At 39.1% G+C, this 19,899-nt stretch overlaps 1 protein-coding gene and 1 non-coding gene across 2 annotated transcripts in view; one reads left to right on the forward strand and one right to left on the reverse strand.

The window, feature by feature from the left end:
* LOC128741919 (NADPH oxidase 5) overlaps positions 1-19,899 on the reverse strand; it is a 141,785-nt gene that overhangs the window by 8,890 nt on the left and 112,996 nt on the right. The window contains exons 5-11 of the mRNA XM_053838043.1: positions 17,264-17,384; positions 17,097-17,162; positions 16,900-16,984; positions 15,592-15,677; positions 1,541-1,665; positions 1,246-1,466; positions 616-804 (exon numbers count right to left, since the gene is read on the reverse strand). Of these exons, the coding sequence (XP_053694018.1) occupies positions 616-804; positions 1,246-1,466; positions 1,541-1,665; positions 15,592-15,677; positions 16,900-16,984; positions 17,097-17,162; positions 17,264-17,384 (893 nt within the window). The remainder of the gene's footprint in view (positions 1-615; positions 805-1,245; positions 1,467-1,540; positions 1,666-15,591; positions 15,678-16,899; positions 16,985-17,096; positions 17,163-17,263; positions 17,385-19,899) is intronic.
* Trnav-cac (transfer RNA valine (anticodon CAC)) lies at positions 9,680-9,752 on the forward strand. Its single transcript has one exon. It is a non-coding gene; the product is annotated as a tRNA-Val (tRNA).

The raw sequence follows: 19,899 nt of genomic DNA on the forward strand, positions 1-19,899 counted from the left end.
CTGGAATTGACTTTCCTGCCCGTTGAGAACTTTGCAGCTTTTTGTTTTTTCCACTCACAGTGCTGTGCTTTGCGCTGCGATGTGGGTGGGACCGTGGGTAAGATGATCAAATGCAATTCAGCCGGCGAATAAGATAGAGATAAGTTTGATTATGTTATATGAAAAGGCTCAAGGGGCAATGTAGAACGAACTTGCTGCTCGTTGCTCTCATGTGTGCTTGTAGAAACTAATGAATAAGCATGTTTATGCACTTAAATCGGATTATATCGCATGGCGTCCTTTTGGGATTACTCAATGGAAGCGTACGCTTCCTTTATAAGAGTCTGGGGACTGCAATGGTGTCTATTGAATTTTTTTTTTGATTAGGATGAGATAGTCTGCAGGAATGATTTGATGAGAATTGTGTAATTATTGACTCTTCAACAAAATTTTTTGTTTCAATTTCATTTAAATGCAAGTTTGTGAAGGTTTGTGAATGTCCAATTGTTATAGTAACTTTGATTCAATATGAACTATTCTACATGTACATGGGAAAATATGTTGTGTCATTCTAGGAAGGTTAGTACACATTGAGCAAATATTTAAATTGAAATCTTCCCAAAAGGTATAACTTACTGAAATTAAACAGGTGCATGATGGTGTGCAGCAAACTGTACGCGGCCACCAGCGCCCCGGTCAGCTTGTGCAGATAGATGTGCTGGTCCAGGGGCAGAATGGCGGTAAACCCACGCGTCCGGAGAAAGGTGATACTGTGGCGCAGCATCAGCACCAGAATGAAGGCACAGTTAAAGTTGAGACATTGTCCTGCAAAACGGTCAGACCAGATGAAATAACGTAATTGAACCACATCAGGCATAGTGTGTGGCTGACGAAGGCGAGAGGGGTGAACATGATGTTGTGATACGATTGCAGATGAGCGGCATGGAACGATAAGATAAACTTTATACATGTTGAAAACATTCATCAACGCCTCGGGAATTCCTTAGGGTGGCTGAAAAGTCGCTTTACTTAACGAACTCGTTTGGTGTTACTTTAACAGAGTAAAACCACTCACCGCAGCTTAATAAATTGTTGCATATCATCTGAACGGTAGATTGTAAAAAAATAATTTACAGAAAGTAAACCATCACTAGAAACTAAACCATTCCGTATCGAGACACTTTGGCTGTCCTTGCTGAAGTGTGGTGCACCGACCGGTGTACAGTGGTGACAGCCACCTGAGAGCAGGACCGTGTCCCAACTTACCGCAGGCTCGCGCCAATATGACAAATCCGTTGCTCTTACGATACTGGATCGCACGCGAGATGAACAGACCCACGTTGATCAGAGTAAAGATAGCCAGAAACGCCAGGTACACATAATTATTTTTAATGTACGGAGCCGTCAGCTGATGTGGCAGTGGTTTCTTGCTCTGCTTCTTCCTGGTTGTATCCTCCTGGGGCAGCGGAACGAGCCACCGATCGATACTGTAGGAGAAATAAAGTGGAATAAAGCAGCTGATTAGTACATGACATCGCCGTGATCGTCGTCGTCGTTTTACCTGATACTCAAATTCTCCAGCAGGCCGCCGTGCTTCTCGAGCTGACTCTTGAGTGCTTCGTAGGTGATAGCGCCCCGGTTGAACTTGTCGGCGTCTTCAAACATTGCCATCGTAAGATCTTCGATCTGGCCGGCCACACCGGAAGCAAAACCGCCGTCGACGGTAGCGTGATAACGAGTTCAGTTCGCGGTGCACCGGTCATCGATCAATTCCACACGCAGTCCGTGTATTTGGAGTCCGGAGTCACGTTAACCGATTTTAAATTGGACACGACGATAAGATCGATCAGCACGCGTTGATGAGTTTGAGCGGAAAACAGAAGTCGAAAGAAGAAAACAATAATTAGCAATTAACGCTCATTTGCTGCAGTGCACAAGTTGTGATATTTTAAAATCTCGCTGAACTATCTCAAAAATTGCATACATCATCGTAGCGACTGGTTCAGACTGCCGAGACATGTTGTGGGCTTGGCATTAATTAATTTCAAAACTTTTCCTCATTTGAAGCAAAACATCCGTCTCGACATTCCATCAAAGCCGTACATAATGGCATTATTTGTAGCAATCTGGTTAATTACGTCGAAAGCCACTGCTTGCAGCATTGGATCTAGATGGATAATATATGCCGGTCTTAATTTATGATACAAATTATACTCCGGATGGCCGGAGAGGAGTCTTGATATGTTTATGTTTCCGGTGGGCATTCTACATTCCACGCGCCTTTCGCGGGACAAATGATTTATGGCCGGAAATTTTAGCGACACTGCCCTGTTGTTAGTTGACAGGCATGGGATGGAGTGTCACTCGAGAGTACGTGTCGGTAGATAAATCAAGAAGTTGTATTTCAGGCTAAGTTTTTCTGTTATCAGTAGCACATGAATGGGAGGGAACTTACAACATGTTGTCAGGAAAGAAACGAGAATATTAATTAATAGATTCATTTTTATTATTGCAAGGTGGCAAAGAGAATTGTAGTTTTAATTCCTACTAGTTTGATGTTTCTCAGGAAAGAAAAACCAGAATTGCATTTCGAAAGTGAGCTTTTTAGCGTTGATAGCTATGATTGGCGGAAAGATTTTATTTTCTGCTTTAATTTTAAGAAAAGTACAGCTAAAGCGCGACGCAGCCTTTGTAAGACGGCTTGCTTAAAAAATTGAATTAAAATTAAAATGGACCACAACGGAGTAATCGGTATGTACCCAGGCCAACAAAAAAGGACAACGATTATTAGAAACTCATTACAAACATATAGGGAGGGATCTAGAATAGAAATGCATAGGCCGGATTCCAAGAGTTCTTAGACCCTGGTAAAGAAAGGCTCCATTTTACCAGAAACCACAATGGCCTAAGGCTAATCAACTTCACTACAGCCGAAAGAATGGCTATCTGTATTAATACTTATTTTCATTACGGAACATTCAGAAACATATCTGGAAACACCTTAATGGAGAGGCCTGGCATCTCAGAACGACCACGTTCTGGTTGATAGTCAACATTACTCGGATGTCGCAGATGTGAGGTCCAAACCCGACTCGGAGCACTATCTCGTAGTAAGCAGAATTCGCGCCCGGTTGCTCAACGTATTTAAATAGAAGTCAACGAGGAAGATACGACTGAAAATTTGGTGATTATTAGCAGAAGGAGTTGCTGCAGAGTACTCTCGGAAAGCTGATGAGTGGACTGGAGAACGAGTTGGAGATAACCTGAACGAGCAGTGGAAGCACATCCTCGTTGCGATCAGTACTACAGCGCGAGAAGTGTTGTTTACTACTCTGGCTCAGGTCCTACGAATTGTTGAGATGACCCGAGTCTTGCGAGCGCATCAGCTCTTTCATTTCCATCGATTCCACAGTGACCTGGGACCCAGTACAAGTTGACTTGGTTACGACATGACAATTTTTGGAGTGATTGAACACATTCCCAGACATGTTTTGATGTGCATGTTGCCGACTTTAGAGCGTTTAGAGCTGCTTGGCTGTCGGACATGATGCATATATTTGAATGTCTATAGTTCCTGCGCAAGCACACAGTTATCTAGAATTGCTTGTATTTCTGCTTGGAACACTGTTGGCCATCTGCCCATTGGAATTGACATGGCAATTGCTGGACCAGTTCCTCCTGCTCCCACTTTATTGTCTATTTTAGAACCATCTGTATAGAAAACAATAGAGCCTGAGCGAAGATCGGGACCACAATTGTCTCAAGTATCACGCCTAGGTTCAAATACACGGAATATTCGATTGAAATTGTATTTTTTTGCCTTCCAGTCCTCATTCTTGATAACAAGAGCATTAATACTAATTGTTCTTCTGAGATGACCTGTTAGATCCCCTTCAAAGAGGTCCACAGACCTCTTGATCCTCAGAGCACTTTTTTATGCTTCTAATTGTTTAAACTGATGCAATGGAAGCATATAAAGTAAAGCATCCAATGCCTTCGATAGTGCACTTCTCATTGCACCCGTTACTGAGAGGGTGGCTAGCCTGTGAAGTCTTTCTAGATTTTTTTTTGGGTAGTCGTCTCTTTCATTTTTGGCCACCAGATTAACGAAGCGTAGGTAATCCTGGGTCTTACAATGGCCGAGTAGATCCAATAGATCATTTTCGGTTTCAGTCCCCATTGCTTACCAAAAGTTTTTTTTTTGTTTGATTATAGTCACTTTAACAGCTTAGGTCATTCGTGACTTCTGCGGGGTTGGGATTTGAACCCAGGTCCTCGGCGTGAGAGGCGTGAATGCTAACCATTACGCCGAAATTGACCCCTTTTACCAAAAGTTCTTTTACTTATCCATAGAGCATTTGTAGCTTTGTTTTCTACTTGCTCTTAGTGTGAGTTCTTGACAGAAACACTCCAAGGTACTTGACGGTTTTTGAAAGGAGAGGCACGATACGTGAAGTTTCCTTAAAACGATCAACAAAACCAAGAACTGGACCGTGTCAACTTCTATTACGTGCAACGACAAGGAGGGGAACCTGACTACTTAAAGATCGGAGTTGGCCCGGCGTTGGCATTGTTGACGTACTGTTGACTGGTGCACAAGATGGAGCTGTCAACATAAGTAAGATAATGATTGCGGATGATGAACAAGCTGCAGGTCCATCAACTTTGGAAGAGGGTAAAATAGAAGCTTGAGAGCTAAAAAATGGTGAACCAGCTGGAAAGGATTATATCCTCCCCGAGATTTGAATGTCGGCCCATTACTCTCCTCAATTCTGCATTCAAAATTCTCTCCCGCATTTTTTTCATAGACTGAGGCCGTTGCAGGAAACCTTTGTTGGCGAATACCAGTGCGGTTTTCAAGAGGAACACTCCACGATACGTGAAATATTCATCATGCTACAAATCTTCACTAAATTCCGCTAAATTATAGACTTCAAGGCGGTGTACAATTCAGTTAAACGAAATGAACTGGAGTGGATTATGCTTGAATGTGGTTTACCAACAAAACACGTTACTTGATCTAGTGTAGCTCTAATAGCTTATACATAGTGCATAGCATAGTAATGAGCATAGCTGATCTCGATTGACTATATCATATGCTGCTTTGAAAGCAATAAACATGTGATGCGTGGCTTCGTTGTACTCCCGATATTTCTGGCAAGATCTGTCGGATGGTAAAAATCTGGTCCACAGTTGTGCGAGCTCCCATGAAGCTCACCTGGTAATTCCCTGCTGTGCTATCGGTGACAGCAGGTGTAACAGGATCTGAGAGAGTACCTTGGAGGCAACGTTTACCAGTGTTATGCCGCGCTAGTTGCAGCAGTCGAGTTAGTTAAGCTGTTAAGTTAAATTTAATCAAGTTTGAAATAAATGAGTTTTAGGCTTTAGAAAAACAGATCGAAATTATGGGTGTGGTCGCCGAAAATCCGGTCGGTCCCACAGGTGGATCGCGAAACAGTTGCGATGAATCATTCAACCGTATCCCGTGTGGTAAAATCGTTCAAGGAGACCCGACGAGCCAGCGGCGAGCTGGCAGCTTAAGAAAAACGAAGACGACCGATTTCGTGAAGTCAAGAAAGGTGAAGAATTACTGTAAGTACAATCGGAACCTTTTGATTCGGGACGAGGCCAAGAAGGTCAATTTTTCTGTCTGGTTCGTCCAGCTGCCAATGAAACGGGCCGGATTCCAAGTCTTCAAGGTAAGAAAGGCTCCTAACCGAACCGCTAAGCAGAATACGGTGACCAAATCCCGCACCAGGAAGTTGTACCGCGAGTGGTTGGTGCAGTCAAGATGTATCGTAATAGACAACGAGACGTACATTAAAGCGGACGCCAAGCAGATCCCCGGCCTGGAGCTTTCCGGCCGCAAGTCCCGCCTGGATGTTCCGGAGAAATTCCGGTCGGTCGACAAATTTGTCAAAAAGTACTGGGTGCGGAAAATTCAGCGAACCGCACATAACGACCGGCATCATCAACGACCAAGTATATCAAAAAGAATGCCTCCTGAAAGACCTGCTGCCCTACCGCCAGGCCCGCGAACGGGACACTCTATTTGGGCAGTACCTGGCATCGTACCATTACGCGAAACCGGTGGTGGAGTTGTACGAAGTCAACGATGTTGTTTTTGTACCGAGGGTGGAAAAAAATCCACCAAACTCGCCAGAACTCCACCTAATAGAAAAATTCTGGGTGATTATAAAGGGCAAGCTTCGGAAAACAGGGAAGGTCTTCAGAAACGACCAGGATTTGAAAAAAGAGTGGATGAAAGTGTGTAAGAAAGTTGAGTGTTGCACAGGATTTGCGTTAAGTTCAAGGTGTGGGCCTAGAAGAGATGGTTGAATAAACCAAATTCGCAAAAATATAGCTAATTTGTGTTTATTTATTCCCTGCGAGTTTCAAAAATATCCGACTTAAAATATATTTTTGGTGATCATTTTTGTCTGCTGCGTTTTTTCGAGTACAGTGTTTATTTGAACTACGAAAAAGTTGAGGTTAAAAACTGTCAGAACTGGTAAATATGGGGCTGTGGAAGCAATACTAATCGTAAACCGTCCAATTTCACCAGCATTTTCGTCGATTTATGGATCGGTTTATTATGTTTGTAAAACGACGGTGTTTTTTTCTTTGCCTTGAAATTGATTTTCTTTATGATTGCGATACTCGTTCGACCCAATTACGCAACGAAGTAACCGTGGACTTGAATCGTCTAGCTATTCGGTCGAAAGTCGATTAGCAAAATTCCTCTCCTCGCCACTCTGCTGATGGTATTATGAATCTGGAATTTAGTACAAATCCAGGTTTTATCATCGCTCATGAATACGTTTTTGCTCCATTGTTTTACCCGGTTCGTGTGCATTGCCGCAGTTCCGGTAGATGGTGAAGCTTTCAGCGCTTTAATGTCGTATTGCCGGCCCTCAATAAGCCGAGAAGAATGCAGATGTCTTCCAAATTGAGAAACTTACAGTTTCATGTTCCAGGTTTCTATAGCCTAAGTCTATCCCGATTGTTTTCTAACGTATTACATTGTTTGCTTCCTGTACTAGGCAGTATTTACTATTTATACGGTTGAATCATAAGATCTGCACTAACCTCCTGTACTGAATGAACGATTTCTTTACTAAGAAGGTTGATGATGAATATTCAGTACGAATATTCTTTACGAATTACTAAATTAGGTTGTAAAATCTTTTGAAACGAAATGAAATGAAAATCGACAGTGAGTACTCTCGAACTTCGCCGAGAAACAGCGCGCGCCATGGTTGTTTCGGATATCTAGACATCCAACATCGACTGCCCTACCATCCTTCGTCAAGTCAACTTGAATGCACCAACCAGATCACTGCGGAGGTTATCTCTACTAAATCTACCTTTCCGACGGACGAATTACAGTGCCAACAGCGCTATCTCTGGTCTACAGCGTTCTTTCAACCGAGTTTCGGCAGTATTTGATTTTAATTTATCACAACGAGTGTTACGTTCGAGTTTTGTCTCTATGTTTCGACGTTTTATGTATTAGTTATTAAGGTCCATTAGGGCAAGTCTTGCCTGTTGGTAATAAATTTGAAATTTGAAATTTGAAATTTGAAATTTGAGGAAGCCTGTAAGTCGTAGGCGAAATACGTATCTGTCGCGAATAAAATATTTCTAATTCCCGTCATAGTAAGTAAAGCCATTCTAATTTTCATCATTTGTTGGATAGATTTAATGAATACTCCAAAACTTCTTGTGCAAATTTGACTAAAACACACTTACCTTCCGATCCGTGAACTTTGAAATCACTGAAAAGCGATTATTAAAGCATATTATTGAAATTACGCAACTGACTTTATTTCTTAAATTCGTCGTACCGTTTTAAAATCCGTCCATCACAATTTTCCATCGTCCGAACTAAAAATCACAACAATGTTTACGAACATGTATTTGTGTAGGACGGCGTGACAAATGTTATTCTGCAAAATTTCTGCAGGTCAGGCAAGTTTAGCTGGCTGTAGAATAACGACAATGCCTTGCGTGAGTTATTTTCATTTATGAATGACGGAAATTAAAATGATTAGTCGACATTTTCTTCTTCGTCGCACGAAAAAACGTAAGAAATTTGGCTGGTAGGACTTCTTTAATGATAAAAAGCATTTAAATAGAACTCAGCTCACTTTGATTGATCGCGTATGATAGACAACAAACTAAAATATTGGGGAATAATTAGTTTTGCATTGTGTGTCATAAAAATGCCGATATTTTTAATAATTTGTGTTGGATAGGACGGGAATAGGCAATTACGACAAAGCAGCAACATACCCTAGTAGAATTAAATTGGATAAGTTTTCTTCTTTTCATTTAATTTTAGGTTTCGTATTCTAGCTCCAAAAACTTCAGCTAAAAATTTAGGCATGTGCTTCAAACATTCAAACATTTAAACTGAGAATACTTGTGTTCATGACTAGTTAATATGAACTCTATGGTGCAGCTTATCTTTGGGCAGAATCATCACGATTCACGAACCCCTTTAATTGCAAAACCATCATGATTAGTCTATTCTTCAATGGAGGAGCGTAAGCTGACAATTGGTACTCGCTGGTTATGGGATTCATACCGCACCCTTCACTAGGGGGGTACGGGGTAGTAGCACAAGTACCCAACTAATGCTGCACCCTCCTCGGCGGCTGCCGAGATTGATGCACTGCTAATGGTTCGCTTGTCGTTCGTTCGTAACGAGTTCGCCGGGAGATTTTTCCGAGTTTTTGCCCCCTCTTCACAGTCGACCACAGATAGCGATGCGAATGAAAATTGCTCGTGCAATTTACTTTTATAATTTAATTAAACCTGCAACCTGATGCTGGGAGGCAGCTAAAGTAGGTGAAAAGTGCCTTTTTGCAGCAACAGCATCAGCAGCAGCAGCGTCAGGCTCTGGAGAGCATCAGACTGTCTGCAAAGCATCATCGGCCAGCGCGGTACATCTTTAGTTTTTTTTACGCGAAGTGGCGTTACGTGTGGGGCACTGGAAAAAAGTGGTCTCTGGAATTTCCACAGCTAAAATTGGATTAAATACGTAATGAGCAAAATGCATTATTTATTTCCTTCTCCGGTATGTCTCGGTGTCTTCGGCGGAGCATATCTTTTTGTGGCTTCGGTAGCAAGAGGACAGGACTGACCGTTGGATTCAGATTCAGAATAACCACACAAGCATTGAATATTGGTTGCAATGAGAGCCGTACCGGACTTTACAATATGGTAGAGAATAAAAAAACTATATCGATACGATGGGATTAATTCAGTGCATCCACTACTGCATGCAGGTGTAAAGAGGTTTACTCTGGAGCGGAATTGAAAATATCGATTCCATTAGTGTTCACCTACCTTATACGGGATTGTGGTGCTAGAGAAGCAAAAATCAATGGTTGGTTAACCACAATTTTATTGCCCTTTTAAAAACGAATTGCATTTCAATTAATCTGTAATTAATAATGTTTTACTATCATAGCTTTCCTGATGCGAACCGGTGAGAGAATCGTTTACCGTGTATGATTGTAACGGTATCAATAATTTTTTATGATAGCAGCAAAATAGTGATAAACCACACTGCGGCGTATCACTGCACTGCAGCATCAAATGCTATGCATTTGACGAAATTGAATTTTGTTTACCAAAAAAACAAATAACCTCTTTGTGCGGTTATCGTTCAACAGCGCACGTTATCTCAACGGTTTCCGTAGTGTAGCGGTTATCACGTCTGCTTCACACGCAGAAGGTCCCCGGTTCGAACCCGGGCGGAAACAAGTGTTCTTTTTTACTCAGCTGCCTCGTGATATTAAAAAATAAATATTTTTTATAAAATAGCAATAAGCCATGTTGCTGCACCGTGAGTTCATTTTTACTGGTAACATCGTTAGTTAGCGTTTATATGTAGAGTATAATATTTAATCGCTTCCAGCAGCTGGACCTAAAACCAAAGCTACAGCCTACAGTAGTAGCTTTGACTTTAGGTTCACTGGTCATGTATTCCGAAAAGAGTGCGGCCCGTCTGATATAATTTATAGGCTAACAAATCAGACCCGGTATGAGCATGAAAAATACCTACAGACACTGAGTGTGATTTATTTTACAGCTTCCGTTGGTTCTAAAGGTAGTAGTAACCCGCAAACAGGGATTTTTTTTGCATTATGTTGTGGTTTTACATTTTTACACATTTACTTACCAACAGAGTGGTGGAATAACTATACCTCTATGGTTCAGTGCTGGCTTACTTCGTTGACTGCGGTTAAAGATAACTGCAAAGTAGACTATAAGCCGGAGCGTAATCATCGTACTGATTTATGCCAGTATCTCATATTTACTGTTCTGATTTTTGTCACAGGCAGACTTCGAAACAATAATCAATTCGATGAAGTATTGCAATTAAATTTGATATTACATTTGATGTGTATTACGTCTTGAAAAAGACATAAACAATGTAACAAAATATCTTCCAATGCTCATTAGCTTCGGCATAGATTTCTTGCTTTGTTACTTTTTTCTAGCCTGTTTCAAGCTTAGAACATGACCTTTCTTCGTAAATATATTTTAATTTGGATTGGCATTGAGCAATTTTAAGCATTAACCTTCTCTGATTTATTAACCAAAACGGAGTCCAATTGTTTTTATTCCAACCCATCTCGTATTCTGACCAATGGAGAGAAGCCAAATTTATCCTCAACAGTCGTCGATTCGGGAGGGATGCCTCGTTTGTACGCCATACTGTCACAAAACATAATGGACATTAGGTCGAATGGACGTAAGGCCGGATGGACGCGGGGCCGAATGGACACGTGGCCGATAAGACTCGAAGTTCAATGTGAGACTATTTGTACTACACTTTATTCGCTTTTTCCGCAAAGGATTCAAAAGGAAAGCCTTGGACTTAAACGTCCTTTAAGACCTAACCCTTCTTGATCGATAGACTTTATTGCCAGCTGTAAGAGTACATGGTAATTGCAGGGCAAGTGTCATGATCCTATTGACTTGGCTCTTACAACCAAGATTCGAACATACGACAACTGGCTTGTTGGATCAGTGTCCTACTTCAAATTTACCTATAGTTACCATACGACAACTGGCTTTTCGGACCAGTGTCCTACTTCGAGGCTAAACTGAGAGGCTTTGGAAGGATACGTTAAGTGTAAATCAAAACCGCGTAATTTCCAAAATTGGAGGTTGAAAACTCACACAAATTTCGAAATTCGCGTAAAAATGCGAAAATGTCTTAAAAATCACGTGAATTTGAAAAATCGCGGAAACAGTTGCGTAAATTCCAAAATTCGCGCAAAAAATCGCGTTAATTCCGAAATACGCGTAAAATAACTGCGCAGGCTTTAAAATTTTTGTCAATAATCGTGAAAAAACCGCGAAAAAGACAACTTCAATGTACTAGTTACTGCTTGCTTCTCACTTTTCACTACGCACTTCCCGGCCGATGCAACTAGTTTTTTTTTTTTTTTTTTGGGCTTATGAGTACTAATTTCTCACTATTTACTTCTTTTTTCCACTAGTCATTTCTCATTCTTTACTTCTAACTTCTCATTTTCCACTTCTTACTTCTCACAACTGACTTCTCACGTACCACTTTTCGCTTCTCTCTTCTCACTTCTCGTCTATCACATCTCACTACTTGTTTTTAACTAATCATTTCTCACTTCTCCCTTCTTTCTACTTACTACTCACTTCTCATTGCTTTATCTTCACATTTTATTCATATCTCGATATTTATTTCTCATTTCTCGCTTCTCATTTCTCACTACTTATTTCTAACTAATCACTTCTGTAGCCCTCCAAACTGCTCAGCGGGAAGGGAAGGGTAATGGTGCTAAAACGGATAGAAACGGGTGTGCGTCACGGCTATTCCTCAATTCAATCAGTGTTTCCGTCGCAAACAGAAACCGCTGGAAATGAACCACTTATTATTATTATTACTTTTATGATTTCAATCAGTTAAAAATTGAATCTTTTAAAGTTTTTCAATTTTTAACAATCTTATGTCCTGGCAACCATTATTTACGGTATAATAAGCACGGTATAATAACAAGCAGATTGAAACAAGCATGTTAAATTGGCAGAGCTAATTTTATATACAATCTTATATACGTCTTACATCTCTCTACTCACTTCTCACTACTTAATAATCAGTTTTCACTTCTCACGGGCCGTATTCTCACAGTCACCTCACTCACATCACTTCTCTCACGCGCACTATTCTTACAGTCACCTTCAACTCACCTTCCAGGCCTCATTAGATTTATACAGCCACACAGGTGAGCGGAGTCACCTAGGTGACTCTCAGAATCGCAAATTGTGCGCTCACCTAAGAAATACAGGTGAGGTGCCTGTGAGAATAGGGCCACACATTTCACTTTTTACTTCCTTATTTTCGTTTCTCAATTCTCACTACCTTCTCTCATTGCTTCTCACTTTTCACTTCTCACTAATCACTTTTCGATACCTGTTGTTCATAATACATTTCTGACTAGTCACTTCTCTCTACTCACTTCTTATTTTCTATGTTTCACTATTCACTTCTGACTTTGTATTTCTCACTACTCACGTCATACATTTCACACTTCGCGCTACTCACTACTTACTTCAAAAACAAATGAAGAAAGGAGCATTCTTTGGATTCTTTTTATAAGGTAGGGTATGTTGCTGCTTCGTCGTAATTGCCTATTCCCGTCCTATCCAACAAAAATTATTAAAAATATCAGCGATTTTTATGACACACAATGCAAAATTAGTTATTCCCTAATATTTTAGTTTGTTGCCGCGATGAATCGAAGTGTGCTGAGAAAGTAGAATCAATATATATATATATAGAATGCCAGTGTCGCTGCAGTGCTCGTGGTAAACATCACACATTTGAAAATTATGTATTTACATTGTATGCGCATATGTGTGAGTGGTCGATTCGAAACGGGAATCTGATTGTCAAACTAAAAAGGCAACCCAATAAAAAATCCTTCTGCTTTTCCGTAAATCACGTAGGATAAATCACCCGATTTGATCGTTTTGGGGTATTTCGTCGGCAGGAAACTATTGGGCAATTTGACAATGTTGTTCCCGTATCCAAGACACGAACCAGCAACATGTTTGCCACCAAAATATCCATGAAACAGCAGCGACACTGGCATTTTATATATATTGATTATACTGCTGAGATCTATTTAAATACTTTTTTCGAGAATTCCTAGCAGCCAAATTTCCAACGTGTTTTCGTGCGACGAAGAAGAAATTGTCGACTAATCGTTTCAATTTCCGTCATTCATAAAATGAAAATAACTCATGCAACGCATTGTTGTTATTCTGCAGCCGGGAAAACTTGCATAACTTGCAATCGCTTTTTAGTGAATTCAAAGGGCTCGGATCGAAAGGTAAGTGTGTTTGAGTCAAATCAGCAGCAGAGCTTTTGAATTATTCATTAAATTCACCTAAGAAATGATGAAAATTAGTGTGACTTTCTTTACTATGACGGGAATTAGAAAATAAACCCTATTATAATTTTATCTAGATTTGGATTCAGTTTCTGCGTAATTCTAATTAGTATTGTCGGTATGGTTCCATATGTATTTCAATTAGGCTTATTTGTGTTTACTATTTTGTCTGATTTAAAATTAAATTTGTTTTATTGAACTTTGTTTTGCTTTAAACCCGTTTCTAAATCGTGATTTTTTCCTTGATATATTGTTTATCAAGTCTATTATTGATTTTCATTAGACTTAGTCTGAAGAATTTTTATTTTTTTTCTGCGTATTAATTTTTATCGTGCATAATAGTTGAAAATCAAATCGCCATTGAAATACAAGTTGTTAAAACAAAATAAATGTATTCAATTAGTCAATCTAAATTTCTAGCAAAATCATTTTAGTTGCTTCCTACGACTTTAAAACTACAATTAAAACTTTGCTTTGATGAATGCTTGTTTGCGGAGCCGAAAAATACCAGAATGTGACAATATGACTCTGCGTAAAAAAGGATTTTCGGTATTTAACACTAATATTCTTCATAATAGCAGCAATAAATCTGTTTGGTCAGGGTGTCACCTAATGTTTAACATTAAAACTGTCAAATCAATAGCACTAAAAATTAACAGATTTATTGCGGCTTGACAGCAACCACAGTAAGATAAATTTTCTAGTGGCACGCCATTTTGTATTGCTACGCCCCACTTATAGTAAGTGTACACGCAGAAAAATAAATTGAGAATGCAAAAGAATTCTGTATAAATTCAACAAAAAATGTTGTAGACTGAGGGCTAACGCAGATATTTTTTTGACTCTAACTGTTTGACTTTTTAGTTCAACAATAAGGTTTGTTGTTTCGAATAGTAGCTAGTTTCTTGCAAAGAAAAAAAATTGTAGAATCAAAAATAAGTATTTTTGACTGAAGTTTTTGGAGCGTCTTAGTAGAATACGAAACCTGGTAATTAAATAAAAAGAAAACTAATCCAATTTAATTCTACTATGTATATTTATTCATGACAGATACGTATTTCGCCTACGACTTTGCTGGTTTCTTCAGTGTCTGTTTTCGAACATGTCTGTTAGTAGATTCACTGTTAGGGAGGCTAAAAACAAATCTGATAGTGTTCAAATAGAAACCTTATAGTAAATTGAGTTTGGTGGTGTGAAACTTAATAAGAATTGACCAGTGCAGGATAACAGATGAGCTAAGCCGAGCCGGAAAAATAGTGATATACAGTCAGTTCACAATCATGGGTCACACACAATTATGGGTCATTTTAGGTTTTTCTGCTGATTAATGCGTAAATATGATACGAAATGATTGATAAAATTGTTACTCATAAGTAGCACTAATAATTTGATCAATCATTAGCTGATATTCAAGCGCTAATCAGCAGCTAGAGCTAAAATGACCTACAATTGTGTGTGACCCATGATTGTGCACTGACTGTATATTATATTTTGTATTTGAGTATGCGATACAACAAAAGTATTGAGTGAAAAATCATTCTAAAGTTCAAATCATTTGAAAATTACCTGTTGAGAAAAAAATTCAAAAAGTAATCAGAGATGATTGAAATGACATTTGACAATACTCATACAAGATGAGAACCGAGTTTACGTTGGTACGAAATTGACCTATATAAACGGGTCTACTGTATGTTGCCAAAGTTCTATGCCTCTCAAGTCTTAAAAATTTACTTTTATGACGGTTTCATAATGTAAAAAGCTGAGCAACAATAAAGCTAAGGGTGTGATTGCAAAATCCGCCTCGAATGTTTTCAGTAAGCGTTTGAATTTGCTTTCAACTTCTAATAACATTGGCTAACCTGTGGTAGCGAACCCGTAATAATTACCGTCACTTTCGGCGAGGAAATTCCGTGTCAGGTTGCTATTTTATGTTCTATAAAATATTAGAACATGTAATAGAAGGTAGCAAAAGTTAATATCTTTAGACAACCAGACGTCTCCACTTAGATAAATAAATGGAAGCACCTTGCATCATTCGTCTCCATTTTCTAACGGATGAAATATGATTTCAATGAGAAAACGACGAACTTCCCATTGGAGAACAACATAAAAGAAGAAAATACGATCGATTTTTTCAACTAACATTATTTATCTTACTAACCTGATCTTCGGAAAATCGCATCCCATTTTCCTCCATGCATGCTCGCATGACATGTTGCAATTCCAGATGCTGGATCAGACCGTCACCTATTTGGGGAAGAATAAACATAAGATCAAAAAAATTTTCTTAACCAATTCGAACCGGAAAAGCATGATTCGCAATGCAAGTGGCTGCTGATGGTACGTTTTTTTGTGATCGTGGTTGTAGTTTCGGTGACGTAGCGTGTTTTAGAGTTAGAGTCGTCCGTCTCTCGGCCGGTGTTTGCGTTCTTGACATTTTGATTTGCAGCCATTAAGCTCCGGTAAGTGTCAATAAGAACACTTGAAGCTAATAATGGTTGTGCTCCATCAAATTCCTTTCACTCGTAATTACCTTGTTTGGTCTGAAAACATCCAAAGTAGCTGCGTACGGACCAGTCCACTTTTATGTAGATGTACAGAGACGTGTGCATTAATGCCCGAGGACAATTTGCCCGACGAAACCCGAAAATGCTTTTGCCCTTTCGTAGCATTCCTTCCGATCTGCTTATCGTGCGTCGAGCCTATGTTGTTTTAAGGTTTTAAGTGAGCAAGCATGTAACGTTTAATGTTGGCGCGAGGCAATGGACAGGGCTTGAATGACGAGCAATAAATCTACACTCTTCTGAATCGATGCGACGCGGGGCGCATCTTCGACGACGCGTTTTCGAAGGAGTGTTTCTGGCTAATGGTAACCGGTTAGTCGGAGAAAAACGGGGCGGCATAAGAATCGATCAAATAAGTTCGTTCCCAGGTTCGACGTTCGATTGCCACTTAAACACATGGTCATAGAGTAAAAGACAGCTGAAGTTGAGTGTGAACCCGCACGCAAATGTTGCCAAAGGCTAAGGTCTGTTAGTCTGTGCAACGTTGGTCTGAGGAGCTAATTTTGTTTACCAATTAATGGCTTCTGCGGTCAAAGATAAAATGTTAAGATAAGACTTGTCGTTCGAGCCTCGTCGGAACCGAAGTGCTGGCATGAGCGGCATCTCAACCATCGGAGGTGTGTTAAATGCTACAAACAAAATTATTATACTGGACCTATAATTTATTTCAATTAGAATGTGACTAGGACTTGGAATTGCAGCAAAAGTTGAGACACGAAACCCGCCGTTTCCACCCTGATTACACCAGTGTCTGGGAGGCTGCGAAAACTAATTAAATATTGTCTTTTGTTGTTGACTTTCCCTACGTTGAGTGTGTCGCCATGAAGAAAGCATGAGAAGCGGGATGAAAATTAAAGGTTAATTGTCGTAAATTAAGCTAAATAAATCAAATTATTCGTATATACCATCCAAATCATATACTTTGAATAAAAATTTAATTTTATCTTCCGCAGACTGCCCGGCGAACTGATGGATGGCGTCGATAAATTCCTGTTGAAAGAAAAGCGCAAGAGAGCAAACAAATGAGCGAGGGTAGAACGTTGATAAAAGGCCGGCAGTTATTAACGGCTCCGGGGCACTGAAGGATCCGCGCTATACTTACCTGCAGCGAAATGGACCCGGAGTTGTCCTTATCGAAGATCTGGAAGACACGCTCCGTGAAGAATGGCTGTAACGAGATAGTGTATGAAAAAAAAAACGAAAAAAATCGCAGATCGCAGTTCGGCGTTGATATATTCTGTCCAGGGTCGTGTTACAAGATGATCTTACATTTTTCGACGTTACAATCTTTTTGAATTCTTCCCGCCGGATTTCCTTCTCATTGCCGACGGTTTTAACGAAGAGCTGCTCCAGCCGTTCCAGGGAAGATTTGTCGAAGCCGGTTCGCGGTCTGCAAATATAATATGGGATTCGATCAGTTTCAGGTAAAAGGTTTAAGGTTCACCCTGGAAAGTGAAGTAACATTATCGATAATCTAAACAACAGTTCGAAAGACACATATCGCTTCCGATATCTTTGACTATTAATTTTGTCCAGCAAAAGATTGCGTGTGAGATTATGCTTATGAGAAAGTCTTCGAATTCGCTTTGAACGTGCAAACTTTTGCGTGATGTTGCTATATTAACCGCTAATCAGCTAAACTTCTACTCTAAGGCCCTGCAATGAATGGTGGATCGTGATCGTAGGTTTTTACCATTTGCAGCTGGGCAGTGCAATGAGAAGATGATATCTGACCTGTCTGTATAAAGCTGGAGTCGGCCCGTCGCTTCGTCGTGATCCGCTTTGACAGATATGAGACTTTAGAGCTCATTCAGCGCAGCGAATATTTTGACGCAATAAATTTGTTATTACACTGTTTGTTAAGTCGGTGGGTAAATAAAAGTAGAAAGATTGCCGGTCACGAAATTGCGTGATCTGCGACGAGCAATTTGCGATTTGTTGTTGGGTCCCAAAGTAGCTGAATGGTCAACATTGTACGTTCAGACGTTTCCTGGCGTTGGAATTAGTTTTATTTGGGCTTTAAAATGATTTGGTTTTTGTAGGACAAGTGCTAGGAGAAACTTTGTGAAAAAAAATGCTTCGATAGCTGGAAGGCCGTGGGAATAAAATCCGGGTAATAAAGATGTCGAGCACAGTTATATCGATAAAATCGAGGTGTTGGAAGTTTGAACAAGTAGAAAAAATCCGGGCGTTTGCTACCGAGACGGCAATAAATAACAATTTTATTAATGCAAATCTTACGAATCAGATGGAGAACAAGCTCTAATCCATCCGAAAGCGTAGATCAAATGCCTTGCATCAGTGATCGCCGAGTGTTGTAGACAGATCGGGAAGGGTGTAGCTGAGGTTGAAGATATTACGGTGGGAAGCAATCACAGAGTTTGTACTATTTACGCATTTGATAAATGGTCTAGACGGAGGTACAATTTATCTTTACTCTAGCATATGATAAATGATGTTCACTTCAGACTTGAGCGCATTTTCAATTATTCAAATACATATTTGAATTACAATTTTACTATGCATTTGGATTAGCTGCTGTTTTCTATATAGATTTGAATAGAACCAACTCTCTTCGTTACGTGGTTGGAGTCCTATTCTTCAATTTTTATAACATTTAAAACTTTCAAAGAATTTTCCTAAATTTTTTCTTGACTCAAATTGTTAGACATATTCCGCAGGTTTGTAAGTTTACCGTAAGTAATAATGTATGGAGTAAATTAATATTTTGGTAATTGACTGATCCTGAAACATATAAATGATGACTAGCAACTCAATGATGGAGCATAACGGGACACGTGTCCCCCTTTCTGTTTAAATTTTTGAAGTCGTACATAATGATTTGTTTTATTGAAAAGGACAATGGCATATGAAAACCTCTAAAACAAAAAATCTAGACTAATGTATGTTTTATAAACTCACAGTTATCTGGTCTTTTGTTTTAATAGTCAAAAATAAACTAAAAAATGACGCCCATTTTGGTAACATAACAATAGTAAAAAAATGGTAGGAAAATATCCTAAAAATTGACAAAAACGGAACAAAAATGTTCCAAAAATGATAAAATAGGTATACAAAAATGGTACATAAATTGTACATAGATAACATAGCAATAGTACTAAAAAGGTACAAAATTGGAATAAAGACTGGACAAAAATAATACAAAATTGTCACAAAGACGGTACAAAAAAGATACAAAACATGTACAAAAATGGTTCAAAAATGGTTCAAAAATGGTATAAAAATAATACGAAAATAGTACAAAATTGATATCAAAATGCTACAAACATGATATAAGAATGTGACAAAACTGATAGTACTAATTGCAAAATGTTACCGACATCAAAATAATAAAAAATGGTACAAAAACTAACTGCAATATAGGGGAGACCAGGTAGACTTGATCCCTTGGGACACTTGATCCATTCATTGTTTCTCAGTAAATACAATGTTTTTTTTATGCAGAAAAAAATAAAGTTGTACATTTCATTCAAGTAACAAAATTGCAAAACAAAAATGTAATAAATCTTTACATTGCAAGGAAAATATAATATAATAAGATTTGCAACGGAATAATTCTCTATACTTCTTTTTTTAGTGAAGTCCAACTTTTTGGCTACGGAGAACTGTCTTGAAATTTTTTAATTGCTTTTCAAACAAAAAATTAGCTAAACATGTGTATTCATTGATACTATATACATTTTGCAATAAAACTTGTATATATTTTACAAAATTAATTTTCAGTAAAACTTACTACGACAGGTACACTTGATCCACATAATTTCAGTGACCCTTGATCCTTTTATTAGGAACTGAAGAGCTTGGAATCCGTTATGTCATAAATAATAAAGTGGACAATTCTTCATATCGTAAACATTCGTCATGTAAAAATCACGAATAGTCCG

Source organism: Sabethes cyaneus, chromosome 3 (genome assembly GCF_943734655.1).
Source record: "Sabethes cyaneus chromosome 3, idSabCyanKW18_F2, whole genome shotgun sequence".
NCBI lineage: Eukaryota > Metazoa > Arthropoda > Insecta > Diptera > Culicidae > Sabethes > Sabethes cyaneus.